The sequence below is a fragment of the Tubulanus polymorphus genome, chromosome 8, assembly GCF_964204645.1.
Source record: "Tubulanus polymorphus chromosome 8, tnTubPoly1.2, whole genome shotgun sequence".
NCBI classification, from domain to species: domain Eukaryota; kingdom Metazoa; phylum Nemertea; class Palaeonemertea; order Tubulaniformes; family Tubulanidae; genus Tubulanus; species Tubulanus polymorphus.
In genome coordinates, this window is record NC_134032.1 from 6,901,831 (window position 1) to 6,924,615 (window position 22,785).

At 35.3% G+C, this 22,785-nt stretch overlaps 2 protein-coding genes and 1 long non-coding RNA gene across 4 annotated transcripts; 1 reads left to right on the plus strand and 2 right to left on the minus strand.

Moving 5' to 3' along the window:
• Window positions 1-3,859: 3,859 nt before the first annotated feature.
• LOC141910306 (uncharacterized) lies at window positions 3,860-4,892 on the minus strand. Its single transcript, XM_074801039.1, has 7 exons — window positions 4,868-4,892; window positions 4,771-4,791; window positions 4,596-4,666; window positions 4,458-4,517; window positions 4,247-4,347; window positions 4,071-4,165; window positions 3,860-3,972 (listed from the first exon to the last, which is right to left on the minus strand). The coding sequence occupies exons 1-7, from the start codon at window positions 4,890-4,892 to the stop codon at window positions 3,860-3,862; spliced, it is 486 nt and encodes a 161-aa protein (XP_074657140.1).
• Window positions 4,893-13,513: 8,621 nt separating this feature from the next.
• Window positions 13,514-19,850, plus strand: LOC141909656 (uncharacterized). 2 transcript variants are annotated; one of them, XR_012619767.1, is made up of 8 exons: window positions 13,514-13,615; window positions 14,000-14,063; window positions 15,817-15,937; window positions 16,863-16,880; window positions 17,403-17,460; window positions 17,600-17,699; window positions 17,885-17,999; window positions 18,899-19,850. It is a non-coding gene; the product is annotated as an uncharacterized LOC141909656 (long non-coding RNA). The 2 variants fall into 2 exon arrangements; XR_012619766.1 differs by lacking the exons at window positions 13,514-13,615; window positions 14,000-14,063; window positions 15,817-15,937; window positions 16,863-16,880 and having other exon boundaries at window positions 16,938-17,460.
• Window positions 14,159-15,623, minus strand: LOC141909909 (uncharacterized). Its single transcript, XM_074800593.1, has 8 exons — window positions 15,599-15,623; window positions 15,343-15,420; window positions 15,234-15,254; window positions 15,070-15,140; window positions 14,902-14,982; window positions 14,743-14,843; window positions 14,361-14,458; window positions 14,159-14,284 (listed from the first exon to the last, which is right to left on the minus strand). Exons 2-8 carry the CDS (start codon window positions 15,374-15,376, stop codon window positions 14,166-14,168), a joined length of 525 nt encoding a protein of 174 aa, XP_074656694.1. The 5' UTR covers window positions 15,377-15,420; window positions 15,599-15,623; the 3' UTR covers window positions 14,159-14,165.
• Window positions 19,851-22,785: the final 2,935 nt, after the last annotated feature.

The following is a 22,785-nucleotide window of genomic DNA, read 5'->3' on the forward strand; positions in this document are numbered from 1 at the left end:
CGTATTATCATCCCTGATTTGCTTGGCTTTACAAAGGTTAGGGATGACATTCCATAAAAATAATTATAACTATACTACATGAGACAGATTATTCTCTGAAAATTGAATGAAACTAGAAAATTAATTACGGATACATTTACGATTAAATGATAAAACCCTTGGTACAAAATTACATGTACATGTATAACTTAACTACATGGACTTAGAGCAATACTCTCTAAGAATAGCCTTGTACCATCAAAAATGCTGTAGAAAATAATGATTAAGTAAAACTTTAAAAAAGAGCACTGATTTAACATCATAACACATAGTAATTACAGAATGAAAAAATAAATTTCATACAAATTAGGCTCACTTCCCAAACTAAAAACATAACATCTAAATGCCAAGTTGACAGGTCATGATGTGATATGCAAACTAGGCTTAATTCTTAGCCAGTAGTCCTAACACATAACGTAGTCATTAGAATGACACTAAGAACATATAATCCATCAATTGGTTGCCTCGAAAGTCTTGGAACTTCAAAATCAGCGCTAAATATTATTTACTATCTAGTATACGAACCAAAGCAATATATACTATCACATGTGATTACATGGCCATAATACCGTATACAGGATTGTAAATAATATCATTTAACACAATCAATTACTGTTTATCAATATTGCTGAATAAGAAATTTTCCCAAATTGTCGGCTAATTTAACAGCTTTGGGTTTTGCACGGCCCGGTGGGTCAAACTTGATCAGAAATCTCTGAAAGAATTCAAGCGTATTTTCAGCAGTTTTAGGATATCTTTTGTGGAACACAAAATATGTTGCAAACAACAACTCTAAGGCCAACAGCCGATCGCTGACTTTGAAGAGAACAACTCCATCCATTGTTATAACATATTGAGTTGCATCGACATTTGCTGAAAAACAAAAGATTAAAAAGTAGAATTCACTGAAATCAGATTTAAGTGCTCAGTGTTCTCCAAAACTGGTTTCAGATGGGTGGCCAATTATTTATTTTACATCCACCCCTCTATCATTGTGCTAATGTGATGATTGAAGAAATATTAATTCAAAATTAAGCTTTAGCGTTTGTATTTTTGGGGGATCGAGTCTTGCTACTTCACTTAACAATGAATGCAGCACCTTTGAAATTCCAGCATATGGAGAACACTGGCTGATTCGGGACACTTCAAAAAATAAAAGAAAAAATGACATTCGATTTCCACCAACATTTTTTTCATTTTAACTACGTTAAAACAAGTAGTTCGTTTAACTGCATCGTTAAGACCAGTTTTCAAATTAGGTTTTAATTGAAAAACTGGTTTTAACGGGGCGTTAAAACGGTAAAGACCATGTTAAAACGAAAAACTTGTTTCAGAAGGAATGACAGTAGCCGTAGAAAAAACCGTTAAAAGTAAGGGCATTATCATAAGGAGAGAAAACATTGATTATTAGCATCTAGAGCAGACCAATCTAATTAATTCAATTTCTATCTCCTCACAAACCCCTTAAAAATGAATGTAGATTATCACAAGAAGAGTAAACAGACAACGAAGAATGGTCTATTCAGATACAATTATTCAATTTTACACTGACACTTACCGAAAACGATGATGAGAGGCACAGGTGGGTATGCTGCCATATCTGGTTCCTGCTCTTCGTTATGTTTTATTTCAACATTCCCAGCGTCTTCTACTGATGCAGGGGTTCGTGCCGTGGCTGAGTGTAGCGATGCCATCAGGTTCGAGTCCCTGCAGAGGGAGGATGAAAGACCTGTCACACATGTCACACAGTCAGGGCTGGACTGAGAATTCAACACTGGCCCTACTCCATTTCGTAGCACAGTCCTCGGTGATACTTAATGCGACCCAGTAGGCAGTGGATTTGTAAAGTTTTGATTGAATTGAGTTTGTAAGGTCCTTCATTCGTTATGCGCTTTACTTGTGCCGGGTGACTACAAATCAGTCGATGAGCACATGATACAGCAAAGTACTTGCCAAAAATAACTGCTGCGCCCAAATAAAAAAATGAATGACAAATTACCACAACTTACCCGTACATTACTTGTAGCGTCTTGAATGCTTCCTAGGGCCCCTACACCTTCATCCGCCGCCATGTTGGATCGCGATTGCTAATTTCCGATTAATACCGCCATTATACGGTTGCTTGGCCGCATCTGACGGAGCGTTACCGTTTCTAAACGCCTTCTCCCGATTCCTCGCAAGGAACGCCGTTTATTTGCGGTTTTAGACCTATTTCTACTGTTTTGTTCCGTATTTAATCGATCCGCGAAAAAATGACATGCCAATTTGCGGAGCAAAACGTTTGTCGACGGATTATGCCGTAGCAAATCGGATCACTATTGGCCGATTTCAGACGTCGGTAAATGAGCGGTTGTTAAAATCGGTTTTTTAGCGGTTAATTCGTGATAAAACGTCGGAAAATGAGCGGTTTAGCCGTCGGTAAATCGTCGAAATATTGCATCGTTTACCGACGTTTTATCGTCATTTTTACCATCTTTAATTCGTCGGAAGTTCGTCGATAAATTTTGCGACGAAAAACCGACGATTAACCGCGGCTGGTGGCGCCACGGTTATGACGTCATGAATATGACGTCATTGAGCCTCGAAGTAGAAAATCGATCTACCAGCGACCTCATCGAACCTAAGCGCGCGAGTTCATTGGAAAAACCAGAAATAAGTTTTACTCACACACGCAGCGCATCGTTCTTTTATCTGTTTTATGATGCAATATCATTGGTGATGTTAGGTGACATTACTGCTATCCGGAATCCTGTTATCCGGTACAATACTTCGTTCATGGATGAGATATTGAAGATCCACTTTTCCAGACTAGTTTCGCGGTTTCTTTCATTCCTTGCTTGCTAGGCCCAAAGTAGTAGGCCCAAAGCTGAAAAAGTTGTAATGTTTAGTGCTGCCGTTGGCGTTGTGGGTGTAGTTAGTAGGCGGACCTACGTGCTGAAGTAAGTATTTAGCTTTTTTAAATCTTGCAACTGAACATAAAGCAGGCCTAAACTTTTTTTCGAGTTATAGAACTTTTCGATCAATGCAAAGCAGCGTTACTTAGGCATATTGATTTTTAATTTTATCATGGACACTTGATCAATTCAGTGCATAGTATTAGGCCTAAAACGTAAGAGATTCTACTGCCAGTCTTTAATCTAGTATGACCTGTTAACATTAACACCAGAATACTAGGCCTAGATTTGGGGCATCTGAGTATATGCAGCTCACTGCTCTGTTTAGGTCATATCTTATTTCATTTAGTTGAGAGCATTCTATTATAAAATGAAACTCATCTTCAATGGCATTGCAGTGTTGGCACAGTCTATTCTCTCTCATCTTCCTCGCTCTATCAGGAGACGATGATTACTTATCCTAAATTTACATGTTGGTTCTAAACAGTTTTGGTAGTATAGGATCCATTAAGAATGGCGTCATGGTAAATTCAGGATTTAGATTTTTGGAGCAGTCTAGTTTTGGGGAATTTGATATCCATTTGTGCCAAAAAATTTCTCTCTTGTAGTGTAATTTAGCTCGGGTAAAAGATTTAAAATTAGATGGATTCTCTATCAGTTCAGAATGGTTAAGGATCAGGTAAGTGATCAGGTCTATTCACACAAGTGTCATGCATTGATATCTAGGTGTAATCTTTGTAAGCACATAAGGCATTTTGTTAGATGTTGTAGATTTAGGAATATGTGAATAGATAATAAATGCTCCTCTTAAAAAACAAATAAACATGATATCCTGAAATCACTGATAAAAATCCATTGATTTTCGATCATTACCAAATTAACTTGAATATAAATGATTAAATAAAACATGATTGAATATTATTTTATTAAGTTAAATTATAATTATTATCGACGAGAACCGACAATCCTTTGCGCCATGTTGGTTTAATCAGTTGACCCAGATTTGTGATCTTTGTTAATATGACCAATTTTTTGCCGTCTAGAAAATGTAAATAATTATACAATGGCATAAATGACTTACATGGGCTTAGAATAAACCAATTTAATTTCATTGGTCTACTGCACTGATGAAATTACCTTCTTTTTCTTCTTTTAGATACCCTTCAAAAAAAAGGTGCCCATCTATCGATTTGATTGCTTGTATGGCTATATTCTTCGTTTTCTTAGATTTCCTATACCGATATGTAATTGTTGTAGGTCCTATTGGCATGTTTAAACTAAATTCCATAAATCAATCCCTTATCAAAATTTACCTCGCTTTTGTATCTCTCTGGTTTTTGAGATAACTTTTCACCTCTTTCAAAATAATGACGGGGCTGATGTCAACAGCGTGAGCTTTTAGTTGAGTTTCAATCTGTAAAAATGAAGAATTTATCAGAAATATATTGTCACTTATTGAAAAATCGAAACTCAGCATAGTAAGGCAGAGTATATAGGCCTATTGTTAAAGTTTCATTTCTTTACCTCATTCGTTGCTTTCGCAACATCTCCATTATTTAGTAATATGCATGTTTTTACCAGGTCCTACAATTAAAGATTAATTGTTTTATTTGTTGAAAAAGATACCTATATTGATTTAACCTAACAAAACCATTAGCCTACTCTAAACATTCTCCGTTCTTTTGTCATCTTCGTTCCTTTTTGCTTCCTCACTTTCGTTAACATTAATTCAGCTGAATATAAATGTATGTTATTACATGATTATATTGAAATTATAATTACATTGCTTTGTATAGTTTTTAGAAGATTTTGACAAGTTTAATAGCTTTTGAATTACCTTTGTTTATCAAGCTCCATTCTGAAATTGAAAAAAATGTTATTAATAATTAATAAGATGAACTAAAAATGATTAGAATTTAAGATATTTATGATACCTTCTTCGGTCATTTGAAATTCCATTTTGACTTTTTGTGTCGCTATAGCAGACGCTTGATTATTGGTCACAAGATGGCAGCACTTATCGGTGGCATTTATTTTGCAGAATAAAATCTTAAAATTGGTATTGGACTTTGAAAAGCTACTAAAAGTTTTCAAAGTTAGCAACAACTGAATAGAAATGGGATGCCGATTTAGAAAACAAGAAAAGTTGGCAAGGAATTTCTTCAAGGTTTGAATTATGAAGTTTATTGTATATACATGAAATGATTGTATGAACATTGTCGAATACTATACTGTATATCCTTGAAATAATTTAAAATACGCGCGGGGTGCATCTCTCCGTTCTGGTTGTTTTGTTAGTGGTAGACGTAGTAGTACTATTGATCAATACTACTATACTACTCCTATGCCATAAATTCAATAAATCTTATATCAATGTCAATGCCCAAATTTTATAGCCTTCCTTGGCTATCATCAGCTGACATTTCCTTTAATGTTCGATTGGAATAACGCAAGGTGGATATGTCGCCTCTCGAACATCGGTCCACCAGAAACCAGTTTCCTCGTCCAGTCGCGGCCTGCTGAGGCAGGTGATTAAGGCCAATTCCTTTTAAAATGAATAAATATGTAAAATTGTTTTTTCTTTAATAGAATACATCAATGTTTTATAGAATGTTAGATGGAAATGGAAGGGAACGCGTACCTGCTCTTGGCACCTGAAGAGACCATCTATCTTCGATATGTACGTATAGCGTATATCATTTTCATCGAATACTACTTCGTTTCTACGATATTGATGTTCATCTTCACGAAATTCTACTTGCACATATGAGCTGCATGATTTGCTTCCTATATTTTCTTCGTAACTGAAATATTTTTCCTTAGATCAATAATATAACTAAATTACAGTTTTTAAGTAGTTGTTTTAAAATGCTTAATTACCTTGCAGTTCTAAAATGGTATAACATCTCAATATCGTGATCTGGTATGGTGGCCATATTAAAAGCTTCGATGGCCTCGATATTATTTTCACTGTAATAAAAAGCTATAAAGTTATATCTTATTAATGCAGTTACTTTTTTCAAATTTAAGGGCTACCCTAATTTTCAAATTTTAGGATTTTTAGATTTGTATTTTTAAATTTCTCTAATATCTACCCTTCGAAGTATTCCATTATTGCTTGTCGTATCTGATTTTCTGGGATGACTAAAGTCGATTTCCCATGAAGATAATCCTGTATATTCCTCGCTCTATAATCTCTATAGGTGATGTTTGCTTGCATCTGTTGTTGATGTTGTATTTCCTGGTTAAGAATATATGCAAATACAAACATTAGGCCTAACATGCTAAGATTAGTGTGTTGACATCTAATCCATTACTTACATTAGGTAATAGTAATTGAAGCGGTAAAGGCAGATTTTCATTTCCCATATGTCTTGCGGAATTGTATAGAAGAATTGCCTAGAGAAATATATCATCCTTTACTGTCATTTACTGTAATCATTTTTCTGGCTTGAAAATATTTACAAACATTTATCTGAACAAATACCCTGTGTTTTTTTATGAGACTTTTCTCAACTTTCATATTTGCTGTATTGATTGATTTTAGACGATGAATTGTGGATTCCATTGGAAACATGTCTACGGCGTGGGCTGTTCCAAAACTTCTGATGGTATGAATAATGTGGTGATGTAGGTGAAAATGAGCTGTTAACAGAGAAGCAGGTAGACATTTTTCCATCTCTACTAAAGTTGAACTAAGTTCTACTGCAATTGTATCCCATTCCGCATTTGTATTTGATGCATATATCTCTGAAAAGTTAAGAACAAATCTTTTTTGTACAACAGTCGATTCACTGTACTCGTTTACCAGCAATTATTATTTATACCTACTTTCAATGATTTTACAGTATTTGAAGATGGTCGACCTCTGCGAGTTACCCAGCATCCCTCTGAGACAATAAATAAATGGACCATTTTTAGCTGCCTGTGGAAGGAAAAAGGGAAATTGATAGATTGTTGAGCATTTCAAAAACCAATTCCTAAGTCAGCATGGTGTCCCTAGACCCCTAGTTAAAATCATGATCAAGCTAATCGTAGCAGACCTGGCAGTTATCAAATTGTAACGAATACTTCTTCAAGCAAATTTAAACAGTTAACATCATTGTATGAAGGCATCTTTTACCTCGATGTAATCATACGATTTTGTTTGACTAGTTTCTGTGAAGATGTTGTTGTTCTGTCGATGGGAACATCCTAGTGGCGCTTTTATGCCGTCCCATCTCTCTTGAATGATATTCTTTTCCCTGACAGTTAAGTTCCAATTAGTCAGTGGGATGTCTTCGTCTATTAACTGAATTGAATATGAGTGTATAGATCAATAGAATACATCATATTTTGAAATTTAAAAAAAAAGTGTCAGTTAACCTTTTAATTTGATGATTTTTGCAGAATCTTGGGAGGCTGATGCGTACTCCATGTAATTAAAAAACAGGCCTTAGATATACAAACCCAACATTGTTCATTCCTTCCAATTATTTCTTCATACTGACGTACACGAGCACCATCTCTCACTTCCGTTTTATTCAGTATTTCTATGAGTTTTTTTAGTAAGCCACTTATCGTATGCATTGGGTCGATTACGATATCAGTGAAGGTGTTGAATTCTTGTATATTAAACAGTATCGATTTATCCCTGAGGCCATTCTCTTGTATCACAATTCCTAAAATGTCAACACAGAACTATGATCAATCTACATGCGTATTATATTTTGCTCATTTTGTAAATTGCAATATACATTTAATTGGTAATCAGTTGATTTCTATAGTCAGGTCTGTTATGGTTAGCATGATTAGGATTTTTTTGTGGATACAGTAGAATCCTTTTGATTCGGGTCAATTGGGATCAACAAAATTCATGTGGTTTACCATCATTTATTCTATTGGCGCTCCTGAGCAGTAGATCATGTGATTTGGAATCAAATGGTTGGCGATTTTCAACGTCATTTGTTGTTGAGATACCATTGTCGTTCAAAAATGGTCCTGGTCTACGATTAGGATGGTCATTAGGTAAATATCTGAAATGTGGGTGTACATATCAGGGGCCGGTTGCTCAAAGGTTGGTTACGATAACCGGTTGATAAGTTACCGGTTGATAAGTTCTTAACTAACAGTTAATCTTGAGCAACCAGCCCCTGACATTTATCTTCGAGGCCATTTAATTCATATGAAAATATGTATGTATTTGAGAACTTATTCTTGCCTTCGATTTTGATGGTAAATCATACGATTCAATGGTTGGGGTCGTATTGCTGGATGAATACATTTTATACATCCATTATATCCTGCTGCTGTTTGATGGTTTAAGGTCAAACAGTGGCTTTCGTAGTCACCTTTCATCATTATCAGTTTACCCTAGAAACAGTGATTCATATACCAGAATTATCTAAAATATTGACCGATTAGAATGTGGCGAATCTTTGAATTGGGACCCCAAGCTATCGTGACAAGTCCCTGTAGGGCTATTGCGTTTACTTTTCATCTGTTGGGGAACTTACCTTTAATTGAAAGATCTCCCCATTTCTCCCGTCGATAGCGTCGATGCCATTGTTAAGACGATTTAATTCGGCCACAAGAGGTTCAAGAAAACCATTGATTGATCGTTTGTTTTTGGATGGTATGATGCCGTATACGAAAGTATTTTCGTACAATTTGCTTTCCGATAGCCTGAAATTTGAAAAATATTGAGAAATGAATTACACACTCTGAACGAGAATAGTTCATTACTAGATCTATGAAACTTCGCAACTCCTAATTTAATCCACTTTGAACTTATATATATATTCACCTTAGATTCAGGAAATTGATCAAAATTGGCCATATAGAATGTTTTTTCTTATGGAAGACATTTGTCCCATCTAGAGTCAAGGAGAGGGATATTCCTCGTCTATCTCCGACAAAAAAACCATTTTCAGAATACAATTCTGTCCATTTTTCTGTTTCATGAAGATTGAATATTCTGAAAGGTGATAAGAAAAAGAAATCTCACATATTAACATTAAGTAATGAAATTACAGCTTAAATTAGGCTTCACTTCCTATTGACCTTTCGCCATCATTTTGTCGTGCATACTGCGTCGCTCTTTCTCCCATATTGAAATATCTGAACTGCCCTGCAATTCAATTTACGTAGCTAGATTAGAAACATAGTAAATTCAATAGGCTATTGTGTAGCTATACACAATAAAATCCCTGCTCAATGCTCAATAGCGATCTCATTTTTAGCATACCTTTTAGATAAGGGATCAAAGGCATCCATGTAAAATCAACGGTTTCCTCTGAACCGCATTTTTGACAATTTTGTCTGTCTCTATTTTCATACCAATACATCGTGCATCCGTTTACACAAACTTTCTCTTTGCGAAATTTACCAAATATTTGCCTCTCTATGGTTTCAAGCTGTTTCACTGTTGTTGGCGTAATGTTTGGTTGCGGTAAGATGTGATGAATAAAATACAGTAATTTATTCATTGCAGTTTTTGACATTTTCTGTCCTTTTGCGTGAAAAGAAGATACCATTCCGACAAACTGTATTAATTTTACATCGGAACCTTCGTAAATCATTTGTTCAAATCTTTCATGCTGTCCATAATCCCCTTCATCATTATCACCATCTTCTACATCATCCCAATCATCACCGTCGTCTCCATCTCCACCATCATCACCGTCATCTCCATCTCCACCATCATCACCGTCATCTCCACCATCATCACCGTCGTCTCCATCTCCACCATCATCTCCACCATCACCGTCCTCTCCATCTCCACCATCATCTCCATCATCACCGTCCTCTCCATCTCCGCCATCATCTCCATCATCACCGTCATCACTGGCATGATCACCATCTCCACCATCATCATTTACATTATCGTCATTGTATCCGTCATAATTCTTGTTGTGCTGATCTTCGTGAATCTGTTCAAGAATGATAAGCTTAATGCTTCATAAATAATCAAAAATTCATATACATGTAGTCTTTATATAGTTTTGATATGATTACATACTACAGCATTTGTACCCCCCCCCCTGCCACTAATGATATGACGCAATATCAGGGTTCTTTTGATTGAATTCATAATATATTGAGTTTTGAGGTCATTGGTTTCAGTGGTATACGGAAAAAATGTCCCCAGAAAAAATGTCCCAGTCTATCATTACTAACTTGGTAAATGTAGTTAATTTCACATCATAATAACACCAGAAAACAAACTTGGTATTATATTTTAATTAAAATTTTAACATTTGATAACAAATAATGGCTCTACTTTGCGATTAATTATTTGTATTATAAATTTAGAATCTTACATTTGACTTATTATTTGAAGTAACTGTGCATTCACTTAATAACTTTTCATAATTTTCTCCATTAATGATATGTAATTAAGTAACTGCACATTCAATTCAATAGTAAAATCTCCTTAAATTTGAAACTAGGGAGCGTTGAATATTGAATTGTTAGATTGTTGAGCATTTTTAACCACATCCCAAGTGGGTATGATGTCTCTGGTTTCCTAGACCTAACTCAGTTTCGTTTTACGTGCATTAAAATGTTAGATAAATGAACTATGTATTTACTTGAAGGTCTGCAATATTACATGTAGTTGAATTTTCAGAACTCTCATTGTACTCGCATGTCACGTCTAACTGTAATGTGCAATACATAATTTAAGTTATATCATATCATAACTCCTAAAGTCCAGAGAACTACAGTCAGAAATGCTAAGAAAATGTTCTCGCATCAATACATACCTTTACATTCTTGATTCGTGCTTCCTGGTCATCGAACATGTACTTTCGCTTATGTCTATACCGGGTGACACGATTGACATATTTTCCTTTGCACTTCTGGCACGGGCAATAAACCGTCGACATTGCTAAATTGAAAAAGAAATTATGAATACTCTGTGTCCACTGATTTTGTTAATTTTTGGCGAACCGTAGGTTTGCCTATGCAAACGGTCTTGTGAAACAGTTTTCATTGAAAATGAATAGAGTACCGGTGTGTCAACAAGGCATAAACATTGGCCATTGAATCAATAGTGTTGATTTTTGGTGTCATGGTTTAGCTTAATGAGTTCTCGAGCCCACAAAAAATTCATTGTGATCGAGTTATTTTTAAGGGACTTATTCTTGAAAAACACGTAAAAACCCTGCTTTTTAGCACTAAGTAATGTCACGTTTTTACGTATGACAATTATATATAACGAGAGAAATCCCACAATAAGTAGTGCCAAAACGAGAAACTTGAATAGAAGAGTTATATATATTTGCGCAACGTTTCGGCTAAAGACTATTAGCCATCATCAGGCGTTCTCAGTACTCGTCTCAACAATCGCCTTTTTTTATGAACCGTGGTGCTCTACTCTATATTCAATTTTCAGGTTCGAATCCCTGCTGCAGAGGGAGGATGTGTTAGATGGCGAACACCGGGGGAGATGCATCTAACAGTAAAGTATACGCAGCCTCTCAGAATGGCACTGGGGGCTGATGCATAGTTTACAAGGTTCAGTTACCTGAACTGAACGTTCGTCAGAAATAAAGAGTAAGACAAGAAAGAAACGATTGAGAGTTTCATGTGTACGTGTACATTCAATTTAGAACTTTATTTTTGACGTGGAAATATTAAACATCAATACATATCAATACATATAAGTTATTTTATTTACACAAACTCGAGAAATCGTAGAATATGGTCAGTAGTAGACCATTTTGGTCTAAATCCGGCTTGTGATTCACTACTGTCTGTCACACCTACTCTCCGTGCGACGTTTTGGTCCGTAATTTCGTTAATAATCGGTTTATCTACCTTTATTATGCATCAATTTGTTCAGTGAGGAATTTGCATTCAGAAATAAACAACAATTTTCACTTAATTGGTTTTTGTTTTCATTTATGAGCGATAGTTTACTCAGCATACGCTCGCGTAATGCTGAAAAATCCGCTCCGCGGACGCTCGGAAACGTTACAGTGACGTCATCACCTGCTCATTAGCATATCAAAATAAAGTAGGTGGCGCCACGTGACGGGCCATAAAAGCCGTTTTTCAGCATTACGCGAGCGTATGCTAGGTAAACTATCGCTGATAGAAGAAAACACAAACAAATTTCTGCCAGTTCATGATTTATTTCTGAATGCAAATTCCTTACTGAACAAATTGATGCATAATATTTACAGATCAACCGATTATTAACGAAATTACGGACCAAAACGTCGCACGAAGAGCATGTGTGACAGACAGTAGTTATATTGTTTGTAGATTTGGGAATAAACACAGGTCGTGGTCACGGACGGACGTATTTTCGGCACGCTCCGGTACAGCGCGATTAACGATATCGATGTGAAGCAACGAGGTTAGTTAGAAACTTTTGTAAGACGATATAGTTTGTAGAGCCTCTGTTGGTGCTGCCATCTATAATTTAGTTTCGAAATTATTGTATCCGAAATTTCGCTTATCTTAACAAAAAGATATGTATACAGTAATAAATCAGCGTCGGGAGTTTGTCGTCGTTATTTTGTTAATCGTTTGGAGGTTATGAAATTTGCTCTTCGTATCGCGCTTTTGTTTTATCGCATCCACCACACCTTCGACGCCGTTTTCACTCATGTGCACTCACGCACACCGATCAGTTTGGTCTGTAAATAAATCATTTAAAGAAAACATTACTCACGTTACTCTTCGTGTTTGTTTCTATATTTCTTTTGTCTAAGAGGAGATATTTGTAGGACTTATGGTTGAAAATCGTGATTGGAAATGGAATTTGAACATTATTATATAACTACGTGTACTGTTGCTACCATGGTGATAAAAACCGACGATCTTCCGACGATTTCAATTCTGTCGGAAAATCGTCGTTAATCCTATCCGTCGTTAATTAGTCTGTAAATAACCGCTAGATAACCGACGATATTAATCTGACAATTTACCGCTTAATTTCCGTCGATTTACCGACATTTAATCTACCAAATAACCGCTCATTTACCGCAAGGGCCAATAGTGGATTTTGACCAAATTTCAAGTGAAAGGGCCGATTTTTCAGGAATAGACCGCATATGCACGGGAAAATCAGCGTGAAATTTCGGTTATGGCCGAACAGTTTTTTACAGTGTAGGCATCAGACCACAATTAGGTTAGTAGCTCGAAGATGCGTAGGGCCGGACCCCAAAAATAGTACCTAAAGTGAACGGGTCCCCCATAAATGTTGCCATAATTTCTGCAAATGGGATAGGTACACTATTGGCCGATTTTGGCCGTCGGTAAATGAGCGGTTCTCTTAATCGGTTATTGAGCGGTTTTCCGGTGGTAAATCGTCGGTAAATGAGTGATTTTGTTGTCGGAAAATTGTCGGAAAACTGTCCACCTTTCCGACAATTAACCGACGCTTCACGGAGTCGAAAGATCGTCGGTTATTCGTCGATAAGCGCAACCGTCATATTTCCGACAGTTTTCGACGCTCCACATCGGTGACGTCATTAAATAGATTTCTACCGGGTAACGCTCCTTTCGCACCCGGAACTACGTTACTGCGTGGTGAACTAGGTCATCGCGTATATACACACACCAGTTCGACTTAATACACGGATTTTCATTAGACACATACGCAAGGCTCATGAGCTCGTTTTTACTGCAATAACAGCTGCTCTTCAACAGTTCAAGGCATTAATATTCAATAAATTTCTCCGCGTTTGGTAAGTACCGGCATGAAATATTTGTTTTGTGAATGTTTCATGTCACTAGGCTATGTAAGTTTTTTTGCTGGCGGATTTTTTAGCCGTTAGCCGAGCGTACTACGTGCACGACGTAGTCGTAGAGTTCATCAGTTAGAGGCCTATGATGGCCTAGTTTTATCGTGGTGGATCCACTACGTAGAAAATGATACTATGACCTGATGACTGGTAGATTATATGTATGGTGACCTCAGGCCAAGTTGACCATTTGTTGGCATGGGCATGGAATATGCTTTATTACTGCTTTGCTCAAGTACTGCTAGGCAAATAGTTTTTTTTCGAATTTTTTTTTCAATCCCCCGACACGTGTTACTCAAACTGTCAATGTATTGGAAAACCCAAAAGACGTCACTTTGTAGTGATGAGAAATGATTTGGAAATAGCTACATACACCCAAAGAAGCTAAAAGGTAAGCATAACTTCAATAAATATAACATTTTATATTTAATCATTCAAAAGTATAAAATTATGAATTTAATAACGAAACAAGTATACTAGTAGGTATTTGAAATTAATTTAATAATAATTTGAAATTGTTTGTAACGATAACTGTAACGCCTTTTTTCCATTTGGGTCGTATCAATTTGCCAAGATTTGTCATACATTTTATAACCACCAGATAGTTTCCATCTGAATAGAAATGTGACATTTCAGTTATAGAGTCTTTTTTTTATAAGATGTTTTGTGCAAAAATAATAAAGCTTACCTTCTTTCTGTTTTTTCAATACGCATTGCCCAATTACATTATCCTCCGGGCAAGTTATGTCGAAAGTCTTTTCTGTTGATTGTTGTTGCTTCTTCTTTCTAAGATTATTGAAATTAGAAGAAAATGATATATCGTATATGTTCCCGGAGATGACTTTTGATGTGCATTCATCTGGGAAGATACTTAACTCAGTGATGAATACATCTTAGTGAAATTAAATTTTTTTAAAGCCAATGCTGTTTTTTTTTTAATGATTGAAGTTCTATACAAATTTAGACTACCGTAATGACGTAAACTATATTTTATAGCCAACATCCTTTTCTTGTAATTTGCTCTTATCTGTGTATTGTATTCAACTTAGCTTCTTCAAACCTGTACATACCTTGCTTCTGTATCTCTTCTGTTCTTCTTATACGATTTTATTTCTTTATTGATAGTATTTAGACTCATATGAGTGCCAATTTTATTCAATTCTTCTTGTATCTGCAAAGTAGAATTTCATTCTCTGCTGTAGTGAAAATAAGGATTCTTTATAAATTGCACAAGCAATTTGATAACAATGTATCATTTTCGTCGCTTTCATCAAGTTTTGTTCAATATTACACACCACTTTTACTAAATCCTAGAGATAAAAAACTACTTTCATTTTTATATTTTCATCAGTAGTAGAATGAGGATTTGAGATTAAAATTTTAATCTAACTTTTTACCCTTAATAGTTTTCTTTCTGCCGTCATTGTTGTACCTTTTTCTTTCTTTTTCTTTGTCATCATTAATTCTCCTACAGATACGAATAATTTATTATTAAGTTTCCAATTATTATTTATTTTCATACAACTTGAATATACTCAAATACATCTTGTTCAGTTGCTACCTTTGTTTATCAGGCTCCAATCTGCAAGAAAGAGAAAGCAATTAAAGATTTAACAAAATTTAGTCATGAATTATTGAATATCGATCTCATAAAATTATATGAACGATACCTTGGTCTGTTAGTCCTATGTCTGCCAATGCCATATTTTTGTAAAAGTTGTATTTTCCTTGAAAAATAATAGCCTACACTGAAAATTGAATGTTTTGGATCTCTCATTTCTTATCTTTATTGTGTTTTGTTAAGAAATGCCTTTAAAGGCATTTCTTAACAAAACACAATAATCATAAGAAATGTAGGCCCCTATAAGAAATGTATAAGAATTGTATAAGAAACTAAATAGTTTATTTTTACAGAAACAAACGTACCTGGAATTGCAATGTGTCAAATTTGTCTGAGCAGAAGACAATTGCTTGTAGGTGGCAGCACCTTTCAGCATATATTTTTCAAAAGTCAAATGTTCAAGAACGATTTTTTTATGATCAACAAATTGTTTTTAATTCATTATCTTCTATGTTCTATTTTATATTGTTATAAAATCAAATTAAATTCAGATAAAATATAGTAAAGCGATCTAGCTTTTTAGGTAGCATTAGCGGTACATGAAAATCGTAACAGCACTCGTCAGCAGCATGCAGTCTGAAGTGAAGTTGGAAGCTACAACCAATCTGTATTCTCAGCCACGTTCGTTCATCTAAAACCCAAAGGTAAGTTATCAAATATGATGTTTCAAGGGGCCCATGGATTTAAAATGTCAGCATGACGTGATCCCGTGTGAAAATATTAATTATCTTTAACGTTAGTTATTTATGTTACAACAATCATCAACATCCTAAAACTGAATATAATGCACAAAAAATATAAAGTCATCGATAAAACGGTTTCTTAATCAATATTTGATATCTTGACTGCCATTAAAAATTCGGATTGCAATGTTAAAGTTTGGAAATTAAGGGATTATTATAGGAACGTGACTGCCTTGTCGGCTATCTAACTAATATTTTGAAAGCTGAGCTACTACTAGCGCCATCTATCGGACTCCAATTGAAGCTGTTCATTGTTTGCAAATTTTTGAAATAACTGAAAATAATGAAACTGAAAATAATGGATAATCGAAAAACCTCAAGTTTTCAGGTGACAGTAAACTGATATCTAACTTAGGCTTTAGACTTTCTATCATGTTATACGAAATCAGAATAGAAAGGAAATGAGATGAAGATTTTTTTGTTACATAAAATTTTCATACTTGCCTGTGTATTTGTTATATTTATACCAATGATAAAGCCCATATCCTGGGATATTCTTCTGCCGTGATGATTTGGCATTTCAGAAGATGTCGCAAGGGTACTAGACATGGATCGTACATGTCTTCTCTTAAGTCACTCCACCAAAAGCCAGTTTCATTATCAATGTGTGGCCTGCTTAAGCATGCTATTAATGCTAGTTCCTTTAATTGATAGGTAGGCTACTTATTATTAATTTGGATTAAATCATTATTATTTAATTCAAACCGATAAAATTCCAGTACACATACCTCCCCATTGCATTTTATAAATTTCAATATTTTTGAAATGTACGTATATTGGACTTGACCCTCAACAATGACTTCATTTCTATGCCCTCTGTTTTCAGCTTCTTCAAACTCAATTTGTAAGTACGAACTGCATGTTTTTATTCGGTGATTTTCTTCATAGCTGCCATGTACAAAATTTCACAGTGCATGTTAACTTATCAAACCAGATGTAAAAATCTCCGAATCATGGTCTGGTAATACGGCCATGTCGTATACTTCGACTGGACCGAAGTTATTGCTGAAAAAGGAAGAATTAGCGATACACTTTCATATATAATCAGTCATGACTATTTTGTTAATATTGGTAAAGATTTCTTTTTATTTGTTTGTACCCGTCGAAATATTGAATCAAAGCCTCTAAAACTTGATGTGCGGGAAGAATGATTTCGGAATACCCATACAGATTTGAATGTATGTTCCTGTGACAATAATTTCTGTATGTAGTTGAAGTGGTCATTGGCTGGTGGTCATCAACATGCTCGAAATCCTGTTGATTATAAAAAAGAAAGAAAGAGGTTTCATTTCAAAGGGGATCATTTCTTTAATACTTATTTTCGATTATGATTTCATGTCATTTGGAATCTTACATTGGGTAGCAGTGATCGAAGCGCATTAGGTAGATCGTCCATATTAAGTAAATGCCTCGCTGAGTTAAACGTGAGTAGTGCCTGAAATAATTGTCATTATCATTTCATGTCCATATTATCTTGAAATATTGAAAACTGATGGCTCTTACCTTATGTTTTTTCATCAAACTCTTTTCAACATTTTGCTTTGCAGTATTCATTTGTTTCAGTTTATGGATGCATGACTCGGAGGAAAACATATGAATGGAATGAGCCGTGCCAAACTTACTAATCGAGTCAATTATGTGGTGATGAAGGTGACAATGAAGGGTGAGTAAAGACGCAGGGTAAAATTTTTCTATGTCAACCAAGATTGCAGAAATCTGTGTGGTCAGTTCTTGCCATTCGGCATTTGTATTTGAATTGTAGATATCTGAAATAGAATAGAAAGATAGTCATTTTATATTTTCAAATGTTACATTTTGTGCCTATGATTGACACTTACTTCCTACTAGTTTACAATACTTGAAGAATGTCCTTCTCTGATGCACTCCAAGCATACCTCGCAAACAGAAAATTAATGGAGAATGAATTGCACCCTAAAATGAAGATGATAAGTATGAAGACACGGTAATATGTTTTTCTCTTTAAAAAAAAGTAATTCTATTTATTTTATTGAATATTTACTTCAATGTAGTCGTACGATTTCATGTTGCTACTAGGATCGAATGGATTTCCCTCTGTTCTGAATGAACATCCTAATGGCGCCTTAATACATGCCCATCTCCCTTTCATAAGTTCTTTTTCTTGGGCTGATAGGTTCCATTCAGCTGGTGGCAGATTTTCATCGATGAGCTGAAAAAGAATTAATGAAATAAGCTTAAGACTCAAGTGCCATGATTATCTTACAGAATAGCACTATATAAACAAATAAATTATTATCATAAGGGATAATTTATTTATTTTATTTTTATTTATTTATTTTACCTACGCACTAGGGGAGGGGTAACTGTAAATGCGTACTGTAATGCTTAATGTATATTAAAAAAATGGCTTATTTTGTGTACAAGGGGAGGGGTTTAAACAGTAAAATTTTATGCAATAAATGAATGATCCCTAATTATTAAAAGGAGCTGAAATTAGTTAATGAAAATTTATTGTAGAAAATGTAATAGTGCTACAAACCCAACATTGTTCATTTTGCAATAGCATTTCTTCGTACTGTCTTACTCTTGCACCATCTCTCACTTCGTTGCCATTGAATGCTTCGATAAATTTCTTTATCATACCACTGATGGTATGCATAGGATCCAATGCAATGATAACATTGACATTTGTTTCATCTAAATCAAACAGAATCGACCGCCCTTTGAAGCCGAGTTCCTGCCTAACTATTCCTAAGATTTCAAATGAACATATTATAACGCATTTTATAAATTTTTCTTTAAGTTGATGGTAATTCTTGATTGATGTACCGTTATTAACTCTGTTTGCACTTCTCAACATAATGCCATGGGTTTTTTCTTCAGGCGGATGTCGTACCTCGATATTTCTAGTCGTTGAATTTCCATCATCGCTGATTAATGGTGCATCTACTTCAATTCGCTGCACATGATTAACTGGTAAGTATCTGATACGAAAATCAGAAGCAATGTTTCTAAGAATATATCTTAACATACAATTGGTATTCAAATGTAGAATTTTTTCTTGCCTCCGATTCTGATGGTAGATCATTCTATTCAACGGTTGTGGGTGAATACCATGTTGGCAACATTTTATGCACCCATCAAAGCCAGCTGCTGTCTGATGCATCAATGTCAAACAGTGACTCTCGTAATCACCCCGATCATTAACAACTTGCCCTGATTGATAAAATATACTTATGGCGAATGCACTACATTTATTTTTAGAGTACATCTTTTTCAAGTCGAGGATAAATAATTTTGACTGGGGTATTCTGATATGAATTATTTACCTTTAATTCGAAGTGTTCAAGATTACGACTTCCGTCTATTGTTGGTACGCCTTGCAATAATTCATTGATTTCAGTAATTAATGGCTCTAAAAAGCCGTTTACGCTTTTTCGTTTGTTCATTTTCATTAATCCATATATGAAAGTATTTTCATATGCCTTCCCTTCTGATGGTCTTAAATTGATAAAACCAGTTCTTATTATTCCTCAGACTTCTATCAATTAATATTATGATATGTTGTATATCGGAGACATCAATTTCACTACATGTACCTTAGATTTAAAAAGTTGATCATGATCGGCCACACTGTATATTTCTTGTGTCTGAATGCGTTAGTGCCGTCCATCGTTAGGGCCAATCCTAGGCATCGCCTATCACCTTGGAACAGTCCATTCTCATAAAAGAGACGTTGCCATGTTTCCGTTTGATGCAGGTTGAATATTCTATTAAAATAATGTGTAGATATATTTTAGTAAGCTGATGATGACGTCAGTAATAGGGATAATAGGCTTTCAGATCAAAGGTCGAAGGGTCGAGTGAGTAAAAAATGAAAATGACTATAATTTACAGTTGAATCTAACTCATACAAATATGAATATTGAAATAATGTTGTAAATATATCTATATATCTATTATATAAGAGCTTACACTTTTATATTGAATAATGTATCAATTTAAATGTTATTCATTTACATGATTATTTTAAGAGTAATAGGGATAATAGGCTTTCAGGTTAAAGGTTGAAGGGGCGAGTGAGTAAAAAATGAAAATAACAATAATTAACAGTTGAATTAGGAGTGTGCGCGACTAATTCAACTGTAAATTATAGTTATTTTCATTTTTTACTCGACCCTTCGACCTTTGATCTGAAAGCCTATTATCCCTATTACTGACGTCATCACAACCCCCCATTATGTAGAATAGTAGCTACCTACCTTTCACCATCATTTGGTCTTAAATATTCAGTGACCCTACGCGCCATGTTGAAGTGTTCATATTGTCCTAGAGAGAGATCAAAGAGATGTATTTTAACACTTCTAAACAGAATCTAGTTTTATTCATACCTAGATAAAATCAAATAATTAACCATTATGCAGATATCATGTATCTTAGATGGTTTACCTTTCAGATATGGGATTAGTGGCATCCACGTGAATATAGTAGTCTCAGTAGACCCACATTTGTCACATCGTTCAAGATGGCGATTGTTCCTCCAAAACATCATACAACCATTTGTACACACTTTTTCGCTACGCATATTCCCGAATATATATTTTTCTAACGTCTCTAGCTGTTTTACAGAGCGTGGTGTTATATTCGGTTGGGGTAAAATGTGGTGTATCATATTCAGTGTTCTTGTCATTTCTGTTTTCGATATGCCAGTGGTTGCTCTCGCATATAGTGATGTAACAATGCCGATATACTGTATGAGATTGATATCCGAACCTTCATAAATAGGTTGTTGAAAAATCTCGTGGTCACCATAGTTACCTACATCAGCCTCTCCATCGTCATCACCACCATCATCCCCTCCATCACCATCATCCTCTCCATCATCATCATCATCATCATCATCATCATCATCATCCTCTCCATCATCATCATCATCACCATCATCGTCCCCTTCTTCATCATCACCATTATCATCACCATCATCATCCCGTCCATCTCCCTCATCTGCTCCATCTCCAATTGCTCCATCTTCATCATTCGCTCCATCTTCATCCTCTCTATAATCATCTCCATCACCATCCCCTCCATCATCTTCAAATCTTCTATTGTTATTTCCACCATCGTATTCGGCATGATTTCCTGCACCTTCAACTGTATTTTCGATGATACCACATTCCACGCTAATCTATGTAAATAAGCATGATTTATAAAGCAATAACTTATTACTCTACATAACATTTAGCCAGATGAAAAGGATATTTGTGGGCGAGTTGGTAAGTAAATTTATTTCGAGGTCATTAATGAGGTAGTAAATGGTTTTGCTAAATTTTATTATTATTATTTGAGTCCCAGCCATTAGGACTTGCCTTTAATTCTTTTGTACTTTCGTTAATTAGAACATCTTCAAATTTTCTCTTGTGCCTTTTCCGGGTTCTGCGGCACACCATATTGCCATGACATTTTGCACAAAAGCAGATCACCTTTGACATTGCAACTGAAACTATATACAATTTTAAAACTAGAATATATTGAATATTCTTGAATGGGCTTTTGGTTGATCGCATCTACCCCGTACGTAGTTCCTTTTCGTGGGTTGAAATATTTTTTGTTTGCATTTTAAGATGGACTGGAACAAAACAAAATGATTTGAAATTCGTTTTTTATTTGATTATTTTCAACTTTGATGAAAACCTCGATGGGCTGCTGAAGAAAATAAAAACTGAAAATTGTATCCTGAACAGTTAATTGCGTGGGTTATCAGATAGATGGCGTATGGGGTAGAGACGTTCTTGGGAAAGTTGAGGCTTTTCAAAATCGACGCAGCTGGTTTTTCCTATGTTAGGCCAGATAAACAAATACCTAGTTTCTCAAGAAAGTCAAATGCCGCCCGCGTCATTAAGAGTGCCCAATAAACATTGAAAAGTAAAATGTGCCCTCATCGCCAAAGCATCTATCGTGTTTTTTTTATCACAAACGCCGCTCGTCTGCATCTGTAAATTGTAACACAGTCGTTTTTTTCCTACACGCTATGCGTCTATCATGTCAACACGCCGAACTGGTCATTGAGTTGTTAAGTCGAGGAAAATGATTGTGGCCGGATGATCGCCTCCGTTTCGATGCCGTAATAAGACGATATCGTTTAATCTCATAAGTTTAGCGTTAATAAGCATTTGCCATATCTTCTTGTAAGTATTTGTCTTTGAGGCACCGTCTTTGGCATTGGTCTGGAATGGTGAGCGGAAATTAACGATTGAGAAACTTTGGAGAAATATTTGGTTGTTATCAGTAGAAGTCAAATAATACTATTAGTCTGCCTGCTGGTGCTGGTAAGTCATTAAATAGCCACCGGGCAGTTCTAAAATCTTGAAATCTGCTTTTTTAAATAAATATTACAGATAGGATAAGTTACAGTGGTTTATTTGTTCAATTCGTGGATTTGATGTCACATCGCATTTTAAGGATCTCGAGCCTCCACTTAACCGTGGGTTGTGATTCGAGTTGGTTCTTTAGGCTAAAAAATTGATACCTTGTTTCTCTGCTCCGCTGAGATTAAAACCTGGCCGTGCTGGCCGCCTATCTACCCTATACATATTTTTTTAATCGTGTTCAATTTTACCTTAACAGACCCGGCAGCTATAGAAATGAACTGTTTAATTATAAAATAGGCCAATGATATTTTCCAAAATGACCCGGCCCATGCGAAGAAACTAGGTATTGTTTGTGTTTAGCCTTAGACTTTTTGTTAGAAATAAGAATAACACAAGTCAACT